Source organism: Diabrotica undecimpunctata, chromosome 1 (genome assembly GCF_040954645.1).
Source record: "Diabrotica undecimpunctata isolate CICGRU chromosome 1, icDiaUnde3, whole genome shotgun sequence".
Classification (NCBI taxonomy): Eukaryota; Metazoa; Arthropoda; class Insecta; order Coleoptera; family Chrysomelidae; genus Diabrotica; species Diabrotica undecimpunctata.
In genome coordinates this window covers 130292876-130315242 of record NC_092803.1, presented here as the reverse complement: position 1 = coordinate 130315242, position 22367 = coordinate 130292876, and the positions used below count along the sequence as shown (strand labels likewise).

General features: G+C 33.7%; 1 protein-coding gene and 1 non-coding gene across 2 annotated transcripts in view; both read right to left on the bottom strand.

Moving 5' to 3' along the window:
• The window catches only part of pico (ras-associated and pleckstrin homology domains-containing protein pico), a 639385-nt gene extending 617573 nt beyond the window's left edge, over positions 1-21812 (bottom strand). Inside the window, exon 1 of the mRNA XM_072519677.1 lies at positions 21640-21812. Coding sequence (XP_072375778.1) covers positions 21640-21675 — 36 coding nt within the window. The 5' untranslated portion in view covers positions 21676-21812. The remainder of the gene's footprint in view (positions 1-21639) is intronic.
• Positions 10328-10434, bottom strand: LOC140432944 (U6 spliceosomal RNA). The gene has a single exon (XR_011949850.1). It is a non-coding gene; the product is annotated as a U6 spliceosomal RNA (small nuclear RNA).
• Positions 21813-22367: the final 555 nt, after the last annotated feature.

Below are 22367 nucleotides of genomic sequence, written 5' to 3'. Positions count from 1 at the left end.
TTGCTGAGTTCTGTTATGCGATAACAACAATGGAGACAAAATACAGCCCTGTCGTACTCCACGTTCTATTGCAATTTTATCAGTTAACTGGTCTTCTATTTTGATTTTGGCCGTTTGATTGTAGTAAATGATTCTGATAATTCTAAGATCTTTGTTGTCAATTCCAATTTCTTCCATTAGAGTCATTAATTTGTCATGTTTACTCTGTCAAATGCCTTCTGGTAATCTATAGAGCTACAATTCACATCCCTGCATCTCTGAAATAGTACCTGTACAGCAAAAAGGGCCTCCCGTGTTCCCAGAGCATCACGAAATCCGAATTGTGTTCTTGTTAGTTGTTCCTCACATTTTGTATATATTCTTTTGTGAATGACCTTTAGAAATGTTTTAAGTAAATGGCTCATAAGGCTTATAATTCTATAGTCTTCGCAATTTCTCGCATTGGGTTTTTTTGGAAGATTTATAATATATAACATATTAAAACTATACACAAGATTATTAGGGTGTGTACTTTGTTAACAAAATTTGACAATATAATGTCTACACAGTGCTCTACCTACATTATCAAAGGTGTTCTCGAAATCCGTAAATACTATGTATATAAGCATTAAAATTTAGTTACGTTATCAAACTATATTTTTATAATTCTACAATAAACACCGTTATCATTTTGTACTAAACTTTCCCAAAAGTCACCTAATTTGGAAATTAACTATTAGAATATTTTGGTACGTAAAGTTACAAAATAGACTTGGATTCATGTGTTTGAAACTATTCATTAGACTTTGTGAACCGTCTGCCTATTATAAACTTTGCTTTTGAAATATCGTGCAGCTCGCCACTGCCGTTGTTTAGAGGTATAAATCCTCCACACTTACCAAATGTAAATAAATCTAAATTTCATAAATATACACCTTCGAGTATTTAATTTTTAACACGAGATCTGATAACATTCGGAGAGGTCATAAAGATTTAGTTAAACAGGAAGTAATTTTCACTTTTTTAATAAATGAAGGATATCTGGTTATAAATCACTATCATTTGTGGAAAGTGAGTATTTTTAGCTTAAGTTTAGATACATTACATACAGGAGGGACGGTAAATAGTACGGTGATATAAATATAGGCTAAAGTGCAAACTTTTTCTTCCTGTAACATATATATTCGTCAAAGTGTTGAGTTTTATGGTCTGGAATTGAAAAATTCAATTTGATTTGTACAATTTAGAAGCACATTTGATGTAATATTAGTTGGTCTTTAATCATATTATTATTTTCTTTCCTTTATGTTACCTGTTGATTCTCTTCATAGCGGCACGACACTTCGCTATGTGTTATTTGTTATGCGGCTTTGCTGTATTTGCCCAAATATTTGTTATTCGTCAGCGAATATCAAATACACTACTCAATGCTTGTGCCGGCGGGCCAAACATGCGAAAGAAGTGCGTCATGCGTGTTTGGCAGAACCAAAATTGACGTAAACGTATTGAAGGTCGCTGCAACTTATTTTTATTTAAACAGTTTACCAATACTTGTTGTGTCATCGTGTCATGTCATCCAGGCTGCATCTGCTATAAATACAGAAATCTATTACCTATTCATTTTTCCACTCCATTTCTCAGTAAAGAGAAGTGAAGACATTAGAAGAAAATGTAACGTACAGTATATAAACGAATGGACACTAAATAGAAAAAAAATGGAATAACCACATCGAAGCGCAGTAACAACCTTCCAAGAGTGCAGTAACAAGATTTCATAGTAGATATACTCGTAATTAAAGCGTAATAGATACGATAGTTGTATATAAAAACACAAATTTGTCTAATGAATGGTTCAATAATAACGAGAATTACAATAAAGTGAAGTTAAGATGAACTGCGAGATAATTATTGGTGCGAGCCAGTCGACACAAATTCGGCTTAATCGTGTCCCTTGAAGTGTATCAAAAAACCGAACAGAAGTGGACGGAAATGCGTATTTGCTATTTGGGTATTTGTTTATGCCTGAATAAAGCAAATAACGAATGTACTCTCCACACTGTAATGCCTGATATGGCGCACAACGAATAACACATCGCAAAGTGTGGTGCCGCCATGTAAGAATGAGTCTCTGTCTGGTCAGAGATACTTCGACGTTATAAATTACAAAGTTCCTGGTTAGAATCAGACTGTAACGTTTTCAACGTCACATATTTGTTGTTTATATTATATATATATATATATATATATATATATATATATATATATATATATATATATATATAACAAGCGAGTCTTCTACAGCTAGCTCCGCTTCTCGCATCCTAATTTCCAGCGTTTTCTGTCGAAGCAATCTTCAGTTGTTAGATCTCTGGCGGTCATTGCATCGTCGACATCGTCTCTCCAGGATCGTCTTGGTCTATCTCGTTTTCTTCTAGTTAGCGGAGTCCATTCTTCTATTTTTTTTTGCCATCTATTTTCAGGCATTCTCTGAAGGTGTCCATAGCAGTTAAGTCTTTTGGCTTCGATTGTGTCTATTATGTCTAGATCGATTTCCATTTCTCTCCGAATATCTTCGTTTCTCTCCCTATCAAGTCTAGTGAGCTGGCAACATCGTCTCCAGTAGTTCATTTCCATGGCCTTAATTTTTGATTTGTTTCTTTGGTTTATTTCCCAAAGTTCGGCGCCGTACAGCCCAATACTTTCTATTATTATTTTATAAATTCTTCTTTTATTTTCTTTTGTTATTTTTTTATTCCATAATAGTCCGTGTAGCTGTCTGGTGGCTGATCTTGCTTGGGCAATCCTGGAGTGTATTTCTTCGCTAACGAAGTGTATCGTGTACAATCTATCATCTCCGATTGGGATGCCCATATTGCAGCACTTTCTTCTCCACACTGAGAGTGCCTCATTTAGATATATTTTGAAGAGTGTAGGTACTATGCAGCAGCCTTGCTTTAGGCCCTTACTAATAGGAATTTCTCTACTTAATCTATTTCCAGTTTTATTGTTTGCCGTCATATTTTTGTAGAGCTGTTGTACTGCTTGTATATTTTTTTTGCTTATTCCTTGTTTTTCCATTGCTACCCAAAGCATTGAAAGTGGTACACTATCGTATGCCTTTGTCAGATCTATAAATACTATATGAGTTGAAAGGTTGTGGGCTAATCTTTTCTCGATAACTTGCTTTAGAGAGAATATACTGTCCATACAAGATCTGCCTGCACGAAAGCCATTCTGTTCTTCAACATCTGTCATCTCTTTTTCAATTTTGTTTGAAACTTAGCCCCCTGTAGTTTGAACAATTCTTTCTATCTCTTTTTTTGTAGATGTTGTTAATATGTGCTTTTGTCCACTCCGGGTTATTTTTATTTAAATAGTTATTTAATTCCAATTTCTTTTGATTTTATTCTTTTGTTAACTTTCTGTTGGCGCTCACCTCTTTGTATATTTCCAGTATTCTACTCCAGTCTATTTTAAGCCATAGACATTTATAAAAGGTCTATGATGTATATGCCCTAACACAAGTTGATACAAAATATTTATCAGTTTACAATTCTTGACTTCCGTCTGTCAGTCTTAACTTCTAAATAAAGGAGGTAGCAACGTTTTTTCTGCATCTTTTGTCTACTTAAGCTGATGTTTTAGCTTCTACAGTCTGAGTTAGGTAAGCTGATTTCTTTATATTTCATATTTAACCAATATCCAGTTTGTTTTTTACTAGTTTCTTATAATACTCTTTTTTTGACATAACCTATTCTCCAAACCACGTTTTATTTCCAATTTTATTAATCCATTGTATGTGCAGCTAGGATCTTGATCTTGTTTAATAATTATATTAACTTAGTCCTTGTAATTCGCTATGTTTTGTTCTTATACTCTGTTAACCTTTTACGGCAAGGAAATGTTTAAAAGTTATAATGTTGCTAACACAAGGTTTCTCTTGTTAATTGGAACTTCATGTGCCTCGTGGTGCACCACACATGGGATAAAAACTGCCAGCTACCATGCAAAACTCAATAGCTGCCTGAAACTACACAGGGTTCGATCCCCAGCATCTCCATCAACTTACATTTGTTTTTCTTCTGCATAGACCTTTTTTAGATAGACAATCCATGTATCCCTTTCTATGTGTTTCGGTCCTAGTAGTTCCTTTACCTCCGTTCTTTGAACTCTTATAAAGTGCCATATTTCCTTTTGCAGACATTAAAAATCATGTTACATTAGTTTCAAAAAACGTTCCCAGTCATCATGTTTATTCTTCTTACGTGTATGTGTTTCGTTCTTTATTGTCTTGCAATTATCTAGAATTAAAGAACCATGGATGAAATAGAAAAAATCGAGTTTGTAAATGTAATGTAATTTTTAATAAAGGTATTTATGGTTTAATCATTTCTTATGTCCACTTTCTGCAAAGTTGTAATAAAAAATGCTAACAAAACTAGGTTAGCAAATAAAAAGCTGATCGTTCATCAAGACTTAACGAAGATCGCGTTGCTTAGTTTGGGAGCCATATATAATAATTAGATAACAGTTAACATACGAAACAGATAAGAAACACGAAATATAGCTAAACCTCAAAATAAAATGGGTGCCAATCTTATATACTAAAAGGCGAAGCCCTTTTCTTGTGCGCAATACTCCTCCTAAACGGTGATAGATAGGAGAATAATTTTTTCGAATAATTAAACAGATTGTTGAGTAGATTCCCCCTAAGGTTTAAAATTTAAAAAATTCGAACCGGTTTAAAAATGGCGGCCGTAAAATGAATTTTTCCTATAGTAAAGTATAGGAATTTTACAGGTTTCATTCTTCAAAATTTAAAGTCCTAATTTTCAATGTATTTTTAAAATATGCCTGCGTCTACTCTTTTCTTATACTTACTGATTGAATTCAGAATTGTATATTATATATAAATATATTAAAATCCATTTCTCATTCAATATTATACACAATGCAACAACGCGTCAATTCTCGAATGCTGGAATGCACCAAAAAGTGTTTCCACTTAAGGAATAACGATAATGACCACTCAAAATTCGGGATCCTCCTGTCTCCGATTTCAATTTATGGGGTCTGTTTTACACTATCTGATGAGTTGGTATTTTTTTATTTTTATGTTTAGTTAGAAAGTATTCTGTTTCCAACAAGTGCAGCGTGTGTAAGGTGTTGTGATTGATATTTAGAGATTTAGACTACGTTTTGAGTTTAATACTTATATAAATTTAGTTAGTTAGTTAGAGTTCTCAAACCGACTTCTTTTTCTTAAACGTGGCATTTTACAATCTAAAATATGCAAAAAAACCTCTGAACAGTTCGGTCGATGTTAGTCCGAACCATTGTCGCGGGTTATGCATCCATGAGTGTCGTCTTCTTCCCGGTCCTCTTCTGATTTACAGTTTCCATTTATCTCGGTCGTTCCAAAAGTTTTCTTCAACTCCCCTCTCCATTAAGTCTTTATCGATTCCTTCTCTCCAACTTAATCTCGGTCTACCTTACTTTCTTTTTCCATGCGGTGTCCAGTTCAATACTTTCTTTTCTATTCTGTATTTATACATTCTTTGGACGTGTCCATACCATCTTAGTTGATTCATTCTGATGTCCTGTTATATTGTGCTTAACACCCATAATTTCTCGTATTCTTTCGTTTCTAACTCTGTCTAATCTTGATTTTTCAGCCGCTCTTCTCCAGAAGTACATTTCTGTTGCTTCCAATGCTTTTAAGTAGTTTCTTTTCAGTGGCCATACCTTACTTCCATATGTAACAATGCTTTTTATAATGCTGTTATAGATTTTGTGTTTGTTTTCTTTGGAGATTGTTTTGTCCCAAAGTACACTGTTTAATTGCCTAATGCCTTATCTTCTCTGGTTATTTCTATGTTTAATTTCTTCGTCTAATTTACCATCGTTGGTTATTTGCATGCCTAAATATTTGTATTTTGACAGTGATTTATTTCTCGCTGTATTTCTTCCAAGATTAGATTTTGTTGAATTCCCCCAATACAAATGTTTTTAGTTTTATTGATATTTACTTCTAGCCCCCATAGTTCGTATTCTTCGATAAGTTTACGTCGTTACGTCCTACCTACAATATTGCGTCATTTAGAGGAATTCTCATGATTCGGCATTTTCTTTTCCACGTCTTCATCGCTTGCTCCGAGTAGATCTTAAACAAAGTAGGAGACACGCAGCTTCCTTGTTTAAGTCCTTTGCTGATAGTGAAACTATTGGATACCACCTGACCTTTCTTTATTTTATTTGTGTTGTTCTTGTAGGGGTCTTAAAGTGCCTTGATTAATGTTACACTAATATTTGTTTTCTCGAGAGCTTCCCAGAGTTTTTGTTGTGGCACACTATAAAGACAGGATCGTTTTAACCTTGTTTAGGCCTGAGCCTCTTCAAGGAATGGAAACTCCGTTTTTTTTTTTTTTCTAGGAGTTGTGGGGGTGTGGTAAACGACAATCGCGTGAAAGGTTGTTTGTGGAGGTGGAAGTGGTGGACTACTAAGAAGCAGGAGGGTAGCTGAAGGTGACTAAGTGTGTGTATGATCTCAGAAGATCCAGTAGCGCACAAGAGGAAATGGGTGCTGCCAAGCATGCCAGTTTAGGTACTTCGGTGTTACCAGCCAAGTTTATGGGAACGGCTCTTTATTAGCGTTTGTGGCGCGCAGACTTTACCTGCGATATTGTATGGGGAAAGATTCTAATATTTCAAAATACTCATCAGGAAGTTCGTGTCCAGTGTTGTGGAGAAGTTTAGCTGGAGGAAATGGAACTTTCTTTAAGGGGAGCCTGGTGAGTATTTGCCCTCTATGATTGCAAGGTGTCTTTAATGTTTGTTTGGCTCTGTTGTTCGAGCCGGCTATGGTTCTTAGGACATACTTCCTGCTGAGGGTTAGGATTCTGTCCTTTATCGGTGTTATATTGGATATTGCGTGAATGTGGGCTGATGGATACGACCAATCCTTCCTCATGCAGTATCGTAAGATACGACGTTCGGTGGCCGTGATGGCGGTAAGTTGATGTGCATTCAGGGTGGTGTAGATGCAGGCCTTGTATTCGACTATCGGTCTGACAAAGGTCTTGTATGTGTGCAACAAAGTTTTTGAAGATGTCCCGCCCAGTTTGCCTGATAGCACTTTCAGGAGGTTAAACCTCTGCCTCATCCCATCTAGGGTTTCTTGGACGTCGGCCTTCCAGTTGAGAGTTCTCGTAAAACGAACTCCCAAGTAGAGAACCGAGGTCCTGAAGATGAGGTCTTCTCCTAAAAGCGATATCCGGCCACGGACGTCTTGACAGTACGGAGATTTAAATAAAATTGTTTGGGTTTTGGTGGGATTTATGGTTACCCTCCATTTGTTGCACCATTTCATGACTCTGTCCAGGTAATGCTGAGACCGTTCAAATACAGACCGCTGTAAACCCTCCCTGTGAAGTCCAGAGGTGAGGATGGCCGTATCATCATAAGCTTTTTTAAGGTCCACGTAGAGATGTATTCGTTGATTTCGTGCTACTTTTTTTTCGATTATCTGGGTAACAGTAAACAGATGGTCGATAGTTGATCTACCTGCTCTAAAGCCGGCTTGTTCTTCGGCCTCCATATCACAGAATTCATCTTCCATTCTCTTTTTGAACAGTTTCCCGTAAACTCTCGAGATGGTGCTAAGGACTGCGATTATTCGATAATTGTCACATACATCTTTACTTCTCTTCTTATGTATTGTCGTGATAAACGATGTCCTCCACTTCTCCGGTATTCTCTGTCCATTAATACATTTTTGGCTGGCTAGCTGCTTATATGATTTGCTTGTACCGTACCGTAGGTCAGGCGGGATATTGCCAGGGCCTGGTGATTTTCTATTCTTTAATGCTTGGCATACTCGTGCTACTTCTTTGTCGTCAATCCTAATTGGGGAAGCTATTGTATGTACTTGCACCTCTGATTGTAATAAAATATTAAGTCTCAAAAAATGTATTTATTAAGCCTTCAAACAAATTAAACGAAAACATACTAATTAAAAAAAAGACACCATTATTTATTTAATCTCCAAAAAATAAAAATATATAAACGGACAAATATCGTTAATTAAATAATAGCTAAGAACAGGTTGCAGTCTTTAAACAAATAAACAAATATGTAAAACGTACATTAATTCAATTAATACTTGAAGTTTCCCGACACAAAAAATGATAAATAAAAAGATTTGAGGCTGTAACCTGGAACCGAGACAAGGCCTTAATTTGGTTTGTCTTAAAATTATACCATAAAAACAAGAATGTCCATAATTCCTATACCTAGTCATAAACATTTATATTCTCTCAAAAAATTTGCTTATTGACAATAAAAATAAGCAAATTTAATAATTAAATCTAATGTGTCTAATAAACCTCAAACAAACAAAATTTCAATATAAAATATTGCACTCACAGTTCGTTGCAAGGGCATATATGTCAAAGCCAAGGAAAGAAACATGTAGGTATCCAGATGAATCAACAAAGAGGATTTGATGCCCTCAAATTCATTCAGATCTTGTCGGAAGAAATCAGATGGTAAAACAAAGCTAAGAAGTTGCCGGCCGTTATCGGCTCCGGAGAAGAACCCTATACGAAGATAAGCAAAATACTTCTTAATACCTAATTTAGATATATTGACAAAGATTAATTATTAAGCTTACCAATATGTGAGTTCTCGATCACAATTAAACAATTATATTAACGTCAGATTATTTCGATAGACAACTAACTACCAATTGAGACTAAAATTGGGTTTTGCTATTTTATAACTTCTAGTCAAAGCTAATTAATTGTTGGAGATAATATATGGTAAAAGCGGTACTTTTCGTTCAGATGGAAAAATCTTATTTCTTTAACTTTAATTATAGCAAAATCTAGTAAAATCCTTAGAGATTATGTAAGATCGTTCGTAAGTGGACTATGGGTAGATTGAGAAATGCACGTTTTCATGAGAAATAAGAATACTTATCTGTATTCAGATAAAAAATTAATTTCTTAGGCAGAGGGTTACCGTGCAAATACAGTTTCATTAAAAGTTTTAAAATTAAATAAATTGAAACGTTATAAGGTATAAGATAGTACAACCAAATACACCTAATGGTAGACAGTAGACAGACTACACAAGGAGATCAATACCGATTCACTTCACAATAAAATCAACAAATGTAAGCCAGTACCACCATAGGGATAAAAACAAGAAGAAAACTCCATCAATAGTATTATTTTTTCTTTAGTTATAAACATATGTACAAATTGGTTGCACGTTCTACAAGCAGTTCACTATATTGTCACTTTTTTTTTATTGAAAAAGTTTACCGCATCCACCATAAGGTGATTAGCGGGAATACAGTGTAGGTGTACAATTCTAATAGTTTAAATTTTATAATATAATCCTATACATTTTAAATATTTTTCCAAATCAGCATAATTTAAGTCTGTGCCTAAGAGTTTATTGATATTGTTTGGAATATTGAACCTGTTGCGTTCATTTACAAAAAGTGGACAGTCAATTAAAAAATGTTTAACACTGTTTGTTTCGTCACAAATGTCACATTTAGGGGGATTATCTCTGGTAAAAAGGTACGAATGCGTATACTTGTATGGCCTAAACGTAGACGAGTGATTATGGTTTGCAGTTTTCGGTTGCGAGTTCTAGGTAGCCATGGATAAACATTGTCTTTAATTTTCCGTAGTGTTGTCTGTGAATAATTCCATTCTTAATTCCACTTACACGTAATTAAATTTTTTATAGGCGTTTTTATATCACCCGCGGGATTTCGACACTCCGTTACATCTGTTTCGACACTTTACTCGCGCACTGGTCTGCAGCTTCGTTTCCATCAATACCAATATGAGATGGGATCCATATGAAAGTAATCCGTCTGGAAATTCCCTCCAGCTTGCTTTAGTTCAGATTTTACCATTTTTTCTAGGGGGCTTTTAGGATATATATGATTTAAGGTTTGTAAAACACCAAGGGAATCACTTAGAATCAAGCATTTTGGTATTTTATTATTGTTGATATGTTCAAGAGCTTTGAGTATTGCATAAAGTTCAGCGGAGAAGATGCTGAAATATTTGGGCAGTCTGAATTGAAATTGATTGTTAGACGTTACACATGCAGCACCAACTCCTGTGTTGCATTTGGATGCATCTGTAAATATCCTGCAGCAATTTTCTCAATGTTTGTTTATGATTGAATTAAGGTTATTTTTAATAACAGCCGGATTTGTAGAATGCTTATTAAATACAGTAAGATTATAATTTGTTTCGAGGATATTGGTACACCAAGGTGGAGGATCCAAACTTATTTGAAATATATCTGGAAAATCTAGGATAAAAATGTGGAATGCTTCACGATTTTGCGAGTCATCCTTGCGCAGGGGCCATGCTAATCTTCTCTGTATCGTTCCAATTTTAGTATATGTACCGCCGAAGCGAGTACAATCACTCTTTTTTACTACATCTTAAACTGTTCTATAAGCACTTTCTCTTCAAGGCATATTCAATACCAAAGAATTTATCTTTTATTGTTATCCACGTTACGCAACAGTTTTCTTTTACCGTACTTTAAAGGTAAGTAATCAAAATGGTATAACCAAGTTTTAATTTAATCATAAAAACAATATTAATAAACCGCATATAAATAACAAATGAATGGAGGTTTAATTATAATCGAAGTGATAAAATCCTATTGTAAATTAACACACATACCACATGCAATAACATGATAACTGCGGCCTTGAGAGATCTCATATTAAAACACATAAGAACATTGCCGACATGGAAATAACACGAGTAATATTGAATTTTTATTACACTAAATGAGTATATATAGCACTTAGATACACTGTAAATACATTACATATCATATGTAAATTAACCAAGATTTATTGCAGATCTATCTGCTAAGACAAAAACTTAATCATCTGAGATTTGCTGTTAATAAATAAGAGAAAACTTGTCTTGACTTGTGACACGGTGCATTTTCCTTAAGAAGGAACACTTTTTCTTTATAATGTGTGGCAGTGCTTTAGCAATTTCTTTCCTCAAACGCATCAATAGCGTTATTGCTAATCAGTATTAATGCTTTTGCCTTTCTTAAGATAAGCAGGAAATAATCTAACTAGGGCATCTCAGAATATGGAACCCATGTCACCTAATATTGCACGTTTGGTTAGTTTTAAACGGCTTTTGCCTACTGTTGTTTATTTCCGAGAAAGACCTCCACTACTGAACGGTTGGTTCGATGGTAAGTGCGGAATTATCAGAAAAATAAAAATTTACTTGAACGTATGTGATAAAGAAGAACCCTAGAAAAATCATAGTTTTACATTTTTCCTCCCATTTCCCCAATTTAACTTATATCCTCATTATCCCATTTTCTAAATCTTTATTTTCGTTTTTTATCTATAGGTTTCGTCTTGTTGTCTGTTGACCTGAGATTGAGAAATTGGTTCGGAAGGCTGAAGATCCAAGAAAGTGGTCAACGGCATCAAAATGCAGAAGGCAACGAGAAACTACTGCGTTTTATGTTCCTGATGACATATCTAGTAAAGCTAGCATGGCAAACACAAATAAAGTGGAAACAGCTACTAATCATGGAATACGGAAGACAAGATTCGACAGGAAAGGTGATCCATCTCTAGATCACAGGGTTTCCTAGGTTGTAACCCAGAGAAACCCCTGTGACAGAACTGGAAAAGTGTTTCTAAAAACTTCAGAGTTGATTATAAAAATATGTACCGGGAATGTGAAGACAATGTCTCAGGCGGAAAAACTTCATACCATTCAAGAAATGACCAGACTTGGAGTAGGTATAATAGATATAAGCGAAATGAACTGGCCAAATAGTGGTGCTTGCATGTTGGACAACCATATAAATCAGAAGAAGAGGTAGAGTAATTCGATAAGTTGTTGATAAATTCACTTAAGCAAATTAAAACGAAGATATAATTATTATTATGAGTGACTTAATGAGAAAATTGGTAAAGAGAAAAACTGAATTCATTGGTGATTTTGGTCTATGTAAGAGAAATTACATATGTTCTACTACCACTAGGATCAACCAGGAAACATAATAAGGAATCAAACTGATTACATAGTGGTGAACAATAGAGTACTTAATGGATGCCTATCAGTTAAAAGTTATCCCGGTGCTGCGTCAGATCATGTTCCTGTTATTGGTAAATTTAGGTTTAGATTTAAAAAGGTTACAAAAAAGAATAGTAACAAAATATGTGATATGAGAAGACTAAAAGATATGGAAAGCTAAGTAACATGGAGTATACATATAATCCAGAATAATCACTCCATAATATATGTGAAACCTTTAACAAGATCAAAGAAAAACTTCTAATAGAAAATAAAGAGAAGGGGAAATGTTGGATGAATGAAAATATGCTGCAACTCATGGATGAAAGAAGAAAATCAAAGAACAACAAAAGAATGTACAAAAATATTCAGAGACAAATAGAAACCGAAATACGAAGGGCCAAAGAACATTGGTCAAAAACGCAGTGTGTAGAGATAGAGTTGTTGGAACAAAAACACGATGCATTTAATATACATAAAAAGGCAAAACAAGCAGCTGACCTTCAAAAATCCAACACAGCTAGCAAACTGCAAGATGAACAGGGGAACGTCATCTCAGATAAAAATCAAGAAATATGCATATGGACCAAATACATACAAGAACTCTTTGATGATAGGTCCGAATAACCTCCGTCTTACATATGTAATGAGCACTTACAAATAATACCTATCAGATGAAGTGGAAAAAGCAATATCAAAACTAAAAGATCGCAAAGCTCCTGGACCTGACAATGCATATGCTTAACTCAAGAAGCTATTTAACACCGACGGTACTCAACGATTAACAAAAATATTCAATGACATATATTTAAACGTAAAACGGTAAAAAGTAATACCAAGATCATGGCTGAAGTCAACGTTTATTGCTCTACCAAAGGAAATAAAATCCTGCAATCATTTCCGGATCAGCAGTTTAATGGGTTATATTTTAAAAGTATTTCTAAAAATCATACATCAAAGGATATAAGACTGTGCGAAGAAAAAATCAGCCGTACACAGTTTGGTTTTCGGAACGCAGTGGGTACGAGAGAGGCTCTCTTTAGCATACAACTGGTATTTCAAAGATGTAGAGATGTGAATTTCGATATTTATGCATGCTTCATTGATTACTATAAAGCATTCGATACAGTAAAATACGACAATCTGATGGAGATATTAACAAACATTAGACTAAAAACTTGTGATTTAAGAATTATTAGCAATCTTTACTGGAATCAAATACCATCTATCCGTACAGAGGCAGGAGAAACCGATGATATGAAAATCAAACGTGGGGTCCGAAATTGTTGTATACTATCACCCCTGCTGCTCAACATAAACTCGGAAAAAATTTTTTAAAAAGAAGTAGAGGATGTTGAAGCCGGAATTCGAATTACCGGATAATGTATCAATAACATCAGACACGCGGATGACACGGTAGTATTCGCTGAGAGTTATGAAGCCTCCAGGAGTAAATGAATAGAATCACAGAAGTAAGTCAGATATATGGACTTTCACTGAACGTTAAGAAAATAACATGTATGATGATCTCTAAGAAGAAACAGCAAATTGAAATAATCAGTGTGAATGGTCAACCAATAGAAAGAGTGAAAACATACACTTACCTTGGTACGAACGTCAATGAAAATTGAGACCATTCGCTAGAAATCAAATGTAGGATAGAGAAAGCAAGATCCGCATTTCAAAAAATGGCTAAGCTATTCAAATGCCATGATTTATCAGTACCCATAAAAATCAGGTTACTACGATGTTATACCTTTCCTATACTGTTGTAAGGAGTTGAGTCGGGGACTCTCACAGACGCTTCTTCTTATTCGCGTGCCATATCAGAATTATCCGACGTTGGCGATCACCATTGCGAAGACTTCTCGATCTTCTGCAATATGAAATAATTGTCCTGCATTTGATATCTGATTCCATTCAGGAATGTTTTTTAACGAAGAAACTTGTTTTGTTCCTACACCTCTACGGCCCTCTATTTTCCCTTTAAGGATCAGTTGTAATATTTTATATCGATTTCCCCTTACTATATGGTATCTTCAGCATTCGTCTATGAATCCACATTTCCAATGCTTCAATTTTGTTAATGATCGATACTTTTAGCGTCCACACTTCTGCACTATACAAAAGTATCATACATTTCGTCGCATCTTTCTCTCATCCATTTTTCTTTGGCTAATTTGATCTCCTTTTTTATTCTTCTCTGCAGGTGTCTATATTCTGTTTCATTAGATTTTATCAGTCGACGTTGTTCCATTAATTTCAAGATGTCGTCGGTGATCCATTTATTTTTCTTGATTACTTGTTTTTCTTATAATCATTGTTTGTGGAGATTTCGTTAACTTTGATTTCAAAATTTACTCCATAGTTCTTCTGGATCTTCTAATTGTTCTTCGACGTTTTTTATTGTATTGTTAAATTCTTTTTTAATGTTATGTTTTATATTTATATCGTCAAAGTTAAGTACATTGGTTTTTGTCGCTGAATTCGTTAACCTTAGTTTAATATCTGCTACAAGTGGTTGATGATCAGATCCAATATCTGCCCGAAGAAATGTAGTGACTTTTTTGACGGCATTTAACGCTCATTTACAAGTACCTAGGTATATAGTCTTTGTGATTTCTTGAGGACTCAGGGTTATTGCCACCATCAAATGGGTCTTTCCAAGTGTATAGTCGTCGCTTGGATAGTTTATACCAGGTGTTTGAAATGATCATATCGTTTTCTTTACAAAATTCATACAATCTCTGTCCTCGATCGTTAGGTTCTCATAGACCATAAGGACCTACAGTCTGACCTCGTAGACCTTCCCCAATTTTTGCATTGAAGTCACCTATAATAAATAAAATTTCATGTTTATTAAGTTTCTGTAAGATGTCTTGGATCTGATCATACAACTTCTCGACTTCATCGTCATATTTTTTATCTGCAGTCGGGGCATAGATTTGAAGTATCTTAGTTTGAAATGGTTGAGTATTTATTTGGAGTAATATTATTCTATCTGAGACTGGTACGAAATTGGCCACATAGTTACTCATTTCTGATATTCACAGACGCTACCTGCAAGAAAATTAAGGCTTTCGAAGTGTGGCTTTATCGTCGAATTCCAAAGATATCCTGTACCGAACACGTTACTAACCAGCACATTATATTAAAAAAACAAAAAGGAAAAGAGTTGTTAACTACAATAAAAACAGGCAAAATCGAATACCTCGGTCACATCGTGAGAAACACAGAAAGATATCGGTTGCTGCAATTATTTCTACAATGAAAAGTAGAAGGAAAGCGAGGACCAGGAAGGCGAAGAATTTCCTGGCTGGATAATCTACGTACGTGGTTCAACACAACAACCACAAATCTATTCAGAGCAGCAGTTTGCAAAATACAGATTGCCATGATGGTCACCACCATCCGAAACTGATAGGCACTACAAGAAGAAGATAACGACTTTCAGCAAGAAATTCGTCATGGAAGAAGATCCTGAACAGAATGAACATTTTAAAATGGCAACAAGTAACGCCATATTGGATATGTTACCAAATAAATTAAGAATGAGAGTACTTAAATTTTGACAGTGGTGTGTACGAAAACGAGTTCAATAAGTTCCGAAAATATTTTATTGGTGTATTTAGAATGCGAGTACGTTTAGAATTAAATTAAGGAATTACAATAGACAGGTATAGTGTGTTGATAATAAAAAAATTTATTGAACGAGTAGTTAATGTATTATTGTATCTATATATGTATCTAAAGTATTATTAGTTTTATTCCTATTATAATACAAATATTTGCAATAAAAGGTTTCGATTAAATGACTACAATATAAGATTATAATTTTTTACAGTTTACGCAAATAATTTAATCAATATATAAACTCCTATTGTTCCATTCGCCAGCATTTTAACAATTTAAAAACGTATTGCAATATTAAGCAAAACTTAATAACCCAATTCGAGACCAATTGTTCCAACAATGCAACGCTTTTATGTTATAAAGTGACGTAAACAATGCATATACCGAGTTGAATAAAAAATAATACATGACAGTGGAAAATCACAACTACAAAATAAATTTCATTTGAAATGTGCCCTTTATACAATCAATTTTGAAGAAGTGAACCAAAAAGGTAAACAAAAAGAATATTAGACGAACGTCTATAGTGGTAGTATTTATAAAAATTGGGGAGAGAGTAATAAAAAATATATCAATATAAATAGATCAATTAAACGAAATAACCTCTTTCACTTAGATGACGTAGAAAATGTAGAAACATTCGAAACTGTGCGATTCTCACCACTCTATCTACTTCCATTCTGTAATTGTCTTCATTGCATTCTTTTTTTACGGCCAGTTAATAATGTCCCCCACCTTTTATGTGCGTCTTACCCTATAATTCCCTTCTCTGTCTATGCATATCTTCCATCCGTTCTACAAATTATGTATATTTCTTTTGTTCGTAGAATCCTTTCGATTTCTTATATTTTTGGTCTAGTTTGTGCATTACATGTCATGGTAGTTCTTGTTACCTTAGTAGATTCTTGTTTTATTTGTAACGCTATTTTTTTATTTTGCCATATATGTAGTACCATTTAGACGTGATTCAATGTTTGCTGCTCTTATTGTTTGCCCGTGTACCTTTGCCTCAAGATGGCCAAAACCTGATATTTATACAAGGTGCGCCAAACTTCTGGCTTTCTTTGATTACGGCTAAACTATGGAGTATATAAAAAAATATTTATTGTACAAAATTGTACCTATATTAAAGACCTCTATAATTTAAAATTATTTTCGATTATACAGGGTCAGTGAGAACAACGGAATGAACCAAAGTTGTGTTTTTTTAATTGAACACCCTGTACAGTAAACAATTTTTGAATATATTTTTAAAAAATATAAAGAGTTTGTAAAAGATTTTATACGCCTAAAGTTATTAATTTTTGAAATATTATATATAGATATGAAAGGGCTGTCGATTAGGTATCCAAGGTAATAAAAGTGTAAATAAGATGTCAAGACATGACAAAAACAGAGATTTTCTAGTGTAGTGGTATTTTTAAATAATTAATTATCTTTGACATCAAGCCACACAATACAATACAATATACAGTGTGATCACTATTTTCAAATACAAAATGTTCTCATTTTTTGTACATGGAACACCCTGTACACTAGTATTGTCTTTTATAGAATATTACAAACTTTCTTTTTGTATAAGGTTTTTTATACCTAGCATGTTTCGATTTGTAGGTATTTAGAGAAGAGTTATAGAGATTCGGTTTTTGCATTTTTTTTAAATAAATTTTAGGTACCTACTGAAATACATATAACAAACAAAATTATAAAAATTGTAAACTAATTATACAAACATCTTCTTCTTTTTGGTAGACATGACTCTGTCCGTTTTTTATTGTGACTTCAGTAAGTTGTCGTTTTATCGTTTTCGTGGTCTTCCTACTGATCGTCTTCCTATTGCGGAACCATCTCTCGCCATCTTTACTACTCTATTTGTTATCATTCGCCTGATATGATCGTTCCATTCTACTCTTCTATTTCTTTCCTAGTTCTTTGATGTTCTTCACCTTGCGTCTACGTCGTAGATCTGTACTTCTAGCTCTGTCCCATAGTGTCTTACCATCAATTTGTGTTTAAGTGTTTTCATCTCTACTGTTTCTAACATTATTTTTGTCCTTTCTGTGTCAGGTCGTATTTCTACCGCGTATGTCATTATTGGTCTGATGACTGTTTTGTAAATTCTGCCTTTCATTTCTTTCTCGATATTTTTATTTCTCCACATTTTTTCAGGCAATTTAGCTGTTTGCTCCATTCACTTGATCTTCCATGTCTGTTTCGGGCTTTCCGTAGCTACATAATGTGACGCCTACATATTTAAACCCATCATTTGCCCTTCCAGCTTCAATTTTCATATTAGTAAATTTGCTGTTTTAACTATGCATGTTGTCTTTTTTGGGGAAATTAACATGTTAAATTTTCTTGCGGTTATATTAAATTGATGTAGAATCCGTTGTAAATTATCTTTACTTTGAGAGAGTAGTGTTGCGTCGTTTGCATAACAGATTATTTTAAGTTTTTTTTCTCCCATTTAGGATCCTTTTTTAGAACTTACTTTTTTATTCAGGGAGTCTCCCTGTCTTATCCAATTGCCAGCTTCAAGTAGGTCAGTGGGTTTTTCTTCTACTTTTATAAGTTATTATAAATAAACTCATTTAAGCCATATAATTCACTGGGTCTGGATGAGATTTATCAAATACGTTCGTTCTGCCTGACCTTTTGCACAAAAAGTTATGTATAGTAGTACAGGATAGCTTATGACTGGGATACACATCAAAAGCATGAAGACTAGTAAAGGGTGGCTTTTATACCCAAATCTGCCTAAACCGGACAGGAAAAAGCTAAGTCTCTGAGGCCATAACTCTAATTTCATTAGTACTAAAGACTATCGAAAAACTTAGCAATAGTCACATTAGGGATGGTCTATTGGTTAAAAGTCCGATACATGAGGGAAACTATGCCGTATCTACGTAAACGGCACTGCACCATCTCGTACAGAGGGTGAAGTGCGTTTGAAGTAATTCATATCTTTTCCCTCTCAACAGATGAACCAAGTATTGTATTTTCCTCTCTTTGATCATGCTTGAAAGTTATTTTGGTTTAGTCATGCCTCAAAGTACCTCATAGCTGGTAACTTTTTGTATCCATAAAATTCTTATCATCCGTTTGTATATGCACATCTTAAAGGCATGTGTTGTTTTTACTGTTTCAGTGTCCATTGTCCAACTGTCACAGCCACAGAATAAGACAGAAAAAACGTACCATCTGATCATTCGGATTTTGAGCACCAGACTATCTTGTAAAAAATATATTTATGTTCACGAGTGATTTACTGGCTTGTTCGATTCTTGGACTCAGGGAATCTCTCTGTCTTATCACATTGCCAGCTTCAATTGGGTCAGTTAGTTCTTCTTCTACTTTTACTGTGTAATTTAGGTAAATATTTTCGATCGTTTGGATTATTCCTGGAGGTATCTGTCTGGCGTACAATAAGTGGATAACGTTCTTTAATTTGGCCGTCATATGCCTTCTTAAGGTCAACGAAACATAGATATGCCGGTTTGTTGTATTCTAGTGATTTCTCTTGCACTTGCCTCATTGTAAATAAAGCGCCGGTGCATGATCTTCCCGACCTAAAACCTTGTTGTTCTTCTGCTAGTGGTATATTTTCAATCAGTTTATTTGTTATCCCTTTGGTTGTTAATGTTAGCGTTGTATTTAATAAAGTAACTCCTCTGTAATTAATTATTAATAAAATATATTGCTAGATGTCAAACGCTATTAAATTATTTAAAAATATCACTACACTAGAAAAACTTTGATTTGCCATTTAAATCTTTAAAAAATTGATAACTTCAGATCTATAAAACCTTCATATTTTTAAGAAATATATTAAAAAATGGTTTACGATGCAGGGTGATCCATTAAAAAAAACACAACTTTGATTCATTCCATTGTTCTTACTAACCCTGCATAATCGAAAATAGTTTTAAATCGTAGACGTCTTTGATAGAAGTACATCAGTTTTGTTATAAACATTTTTTATATACTCCATAGTTTAATTAATCAAAGAAAGCCGGAGTTTTGGCGAAACCTTTATATATCTAAATAATGGAATTTGGTGTCTTCTTATTTTTCCTTTTCATACGTTAGGTCTATGGCCTGTGCTTACTAGGTAATATTTAGTCTTATTTGTTATTCCGAAGACCAGCTGTCTTGCCATTTCTTTGGTGGTCTTTCTGGAAGCTTTCTTTCGTTTGGTTTCCACTCTTACAATTTTTAAAATTCTATATTCTCCCTTTTTCGATACATGTTGGTTACATTTTTTTCTTATTCATTCGTTGTTTTTTTTTGCGAGTAGTGGTAAAATGGTATAATTTCTTTCAGGAGAGCCTTTTGAACGATTTAAAATGAATGTTCTCGGTCCACTTCCGATCACAAAGAGAGGAAACAAGTACTTAATGGTGGCAATGGATTTTTTTTTTTCAAAATCGACCGAAATTGCACCCCCTCCTAATCAAGAAGCATCTAGAGTAGCAGAAGCGTTCATGACACACGTCTTACCAAGACATGAGTTCCTTTAGAGTTACATTCTGATCAAGGACGACATTTTTAAACAGAATCATGGCACGAATTAATGAAAATATTGGGTATTAAGAAAACTCGTACTACGCCTCTCCATCCGCAATCAGGCGGAATGGTCGAATAGAACTTTTGTCAAGACTTTTCAACGTTTGTCGCTGATAATCAAAAACAATAGTTAGCTTTAATTTCTCTGTTCCTGTTAGCCTATAGAAGTTCCGAACATAAAGCCACCGGTTACTCTCCATCGAATAATCACCGGAAGAGAAATGAAGCTTCCTCAAGATCTTATTTTTGGAAGATTGTCTTCCTGCGAAGAAGACGTTCAGTGGAAATTGAAACGTCAATAAACGTACTTTAACCTTTAATTGTGGCTTATTCCCATTTAAATAGTAATTACTTTAACATGGCACAAGAAAATAGCTTCAGAACTGTATTAGCTATAGATGTGCAAAAGAACAGTGAATCAGTTTTATTTCTTTACCTAGGATAATAAACTGCAACGCAAGAACCACGGAAAGAAGAAAACCTAAGGATTTAAACATAGATTTATGTAATAAATTTTAGACGTATATTCAAACTATGGTAAGCAAAAAATAACTTGATTATTTACGGAACACAACTCGGAAAAGCAGACGCTAAAATCGCCGAAATTTTAGGAAAATAAAAAAATCGTTATCAGCAGGTAGTAGTAGAGGCAAAGAATAACAGTTTTACACAAAAATACGAAGGTTGCATATCTTCACCAACACAGAGGCCATCCAGTTTCTGAACCAAGGAAATGCAAGATAACAGGTAAAAAACATTATATTGTGTAATGCTGTAAAGTCTCTTATAAAGCAAATTAATACCCATGATAAGAAAACATGTTTGATAGTTTGAAAATAAACTGTAAGTGCTTAATTGAGAAATGCATTTGTCTGTCACCTTTATATAATATATTTTGTGTTATCGACACAAATCACAATATATTGTGTTAAGTACAGGAATTTAGTTTCCTTGTGGATTTAATCGAAGTTGTTTCAAACAGTTTAAAAGAATCAAGCACTACTTATTCAAGAGAAAAAGGCAAATCCAACCTGTATGTTGATGTACCTAATTATACGTTACACTTAAACAAATAATAATATAGGTATACCTATCTAATCGCCTAAAACCTGTGAGCAAAGTACAGCTTACCTATAATGACCGCAATGTTCGTTTTATAAACGTAAAATATTAAAAGAAAGTATAAAGATATCGACAACATTTTATCAACAATATCAAGTAAATAATTACAAAAAAGATAAAATCCGGGGAAAACATAAACCTTTAGCTACCTGACACATAACCTAAAATCTGTCAAACAAAATAAAAAAGTAAACAAAACAACTTTCGACAGTAAAATAATCAATTAGCCACTTACCTTTACAAAACTATTGGATCCATGTAAAGAATACATCACAGCTCACAACAAATCTTTGAAGATTTGTATAATTAAACACTAAAATAGTAAAAAAAAACCATCAACGCGGAATTTCACTACACTACTTCCTACACCTTGCATCCGAAACTGACTGAATCAAGCATTGAACATATGAGCATGGAGCATCTCAGCAGTGTTGTCATATTAGAGAAAAGTACAAGGAGTAATCGCAAACCGAAACAAATTTTGAATACCAGTCTAACATGAGCCCTATGAATTAATAATACAATAATGCTATTTTTTAACTATAATTTTTTTATATACGTAATATAATGGATATTTATTTATAATGTAATTATTTATAATGTAATTGTTTCACAAAATAAAAAGTTTTTTAAGCATGGTTTGCCTGTTTTATATACCAATCATAATATTTTATATATTATATATATATATATATATATATATAAATTATATATATATATATATATATATATATATATATATATATATATATATATATATATATATATATAACTAAAAACGCAACAAAAAACTTAAATTTAGTGACGGTTTAAAGATAAATTTTGTAATCTCGTATTTGATATCTCAGTCTCAGATATATAATATATAAGTTTAGTGATGTACTCCTTTTGTGTCACAAATTATATTTTTAATATAAATGTTATATGTATGTATATAGTTGTTTTTTAGTGTAATATGCACGA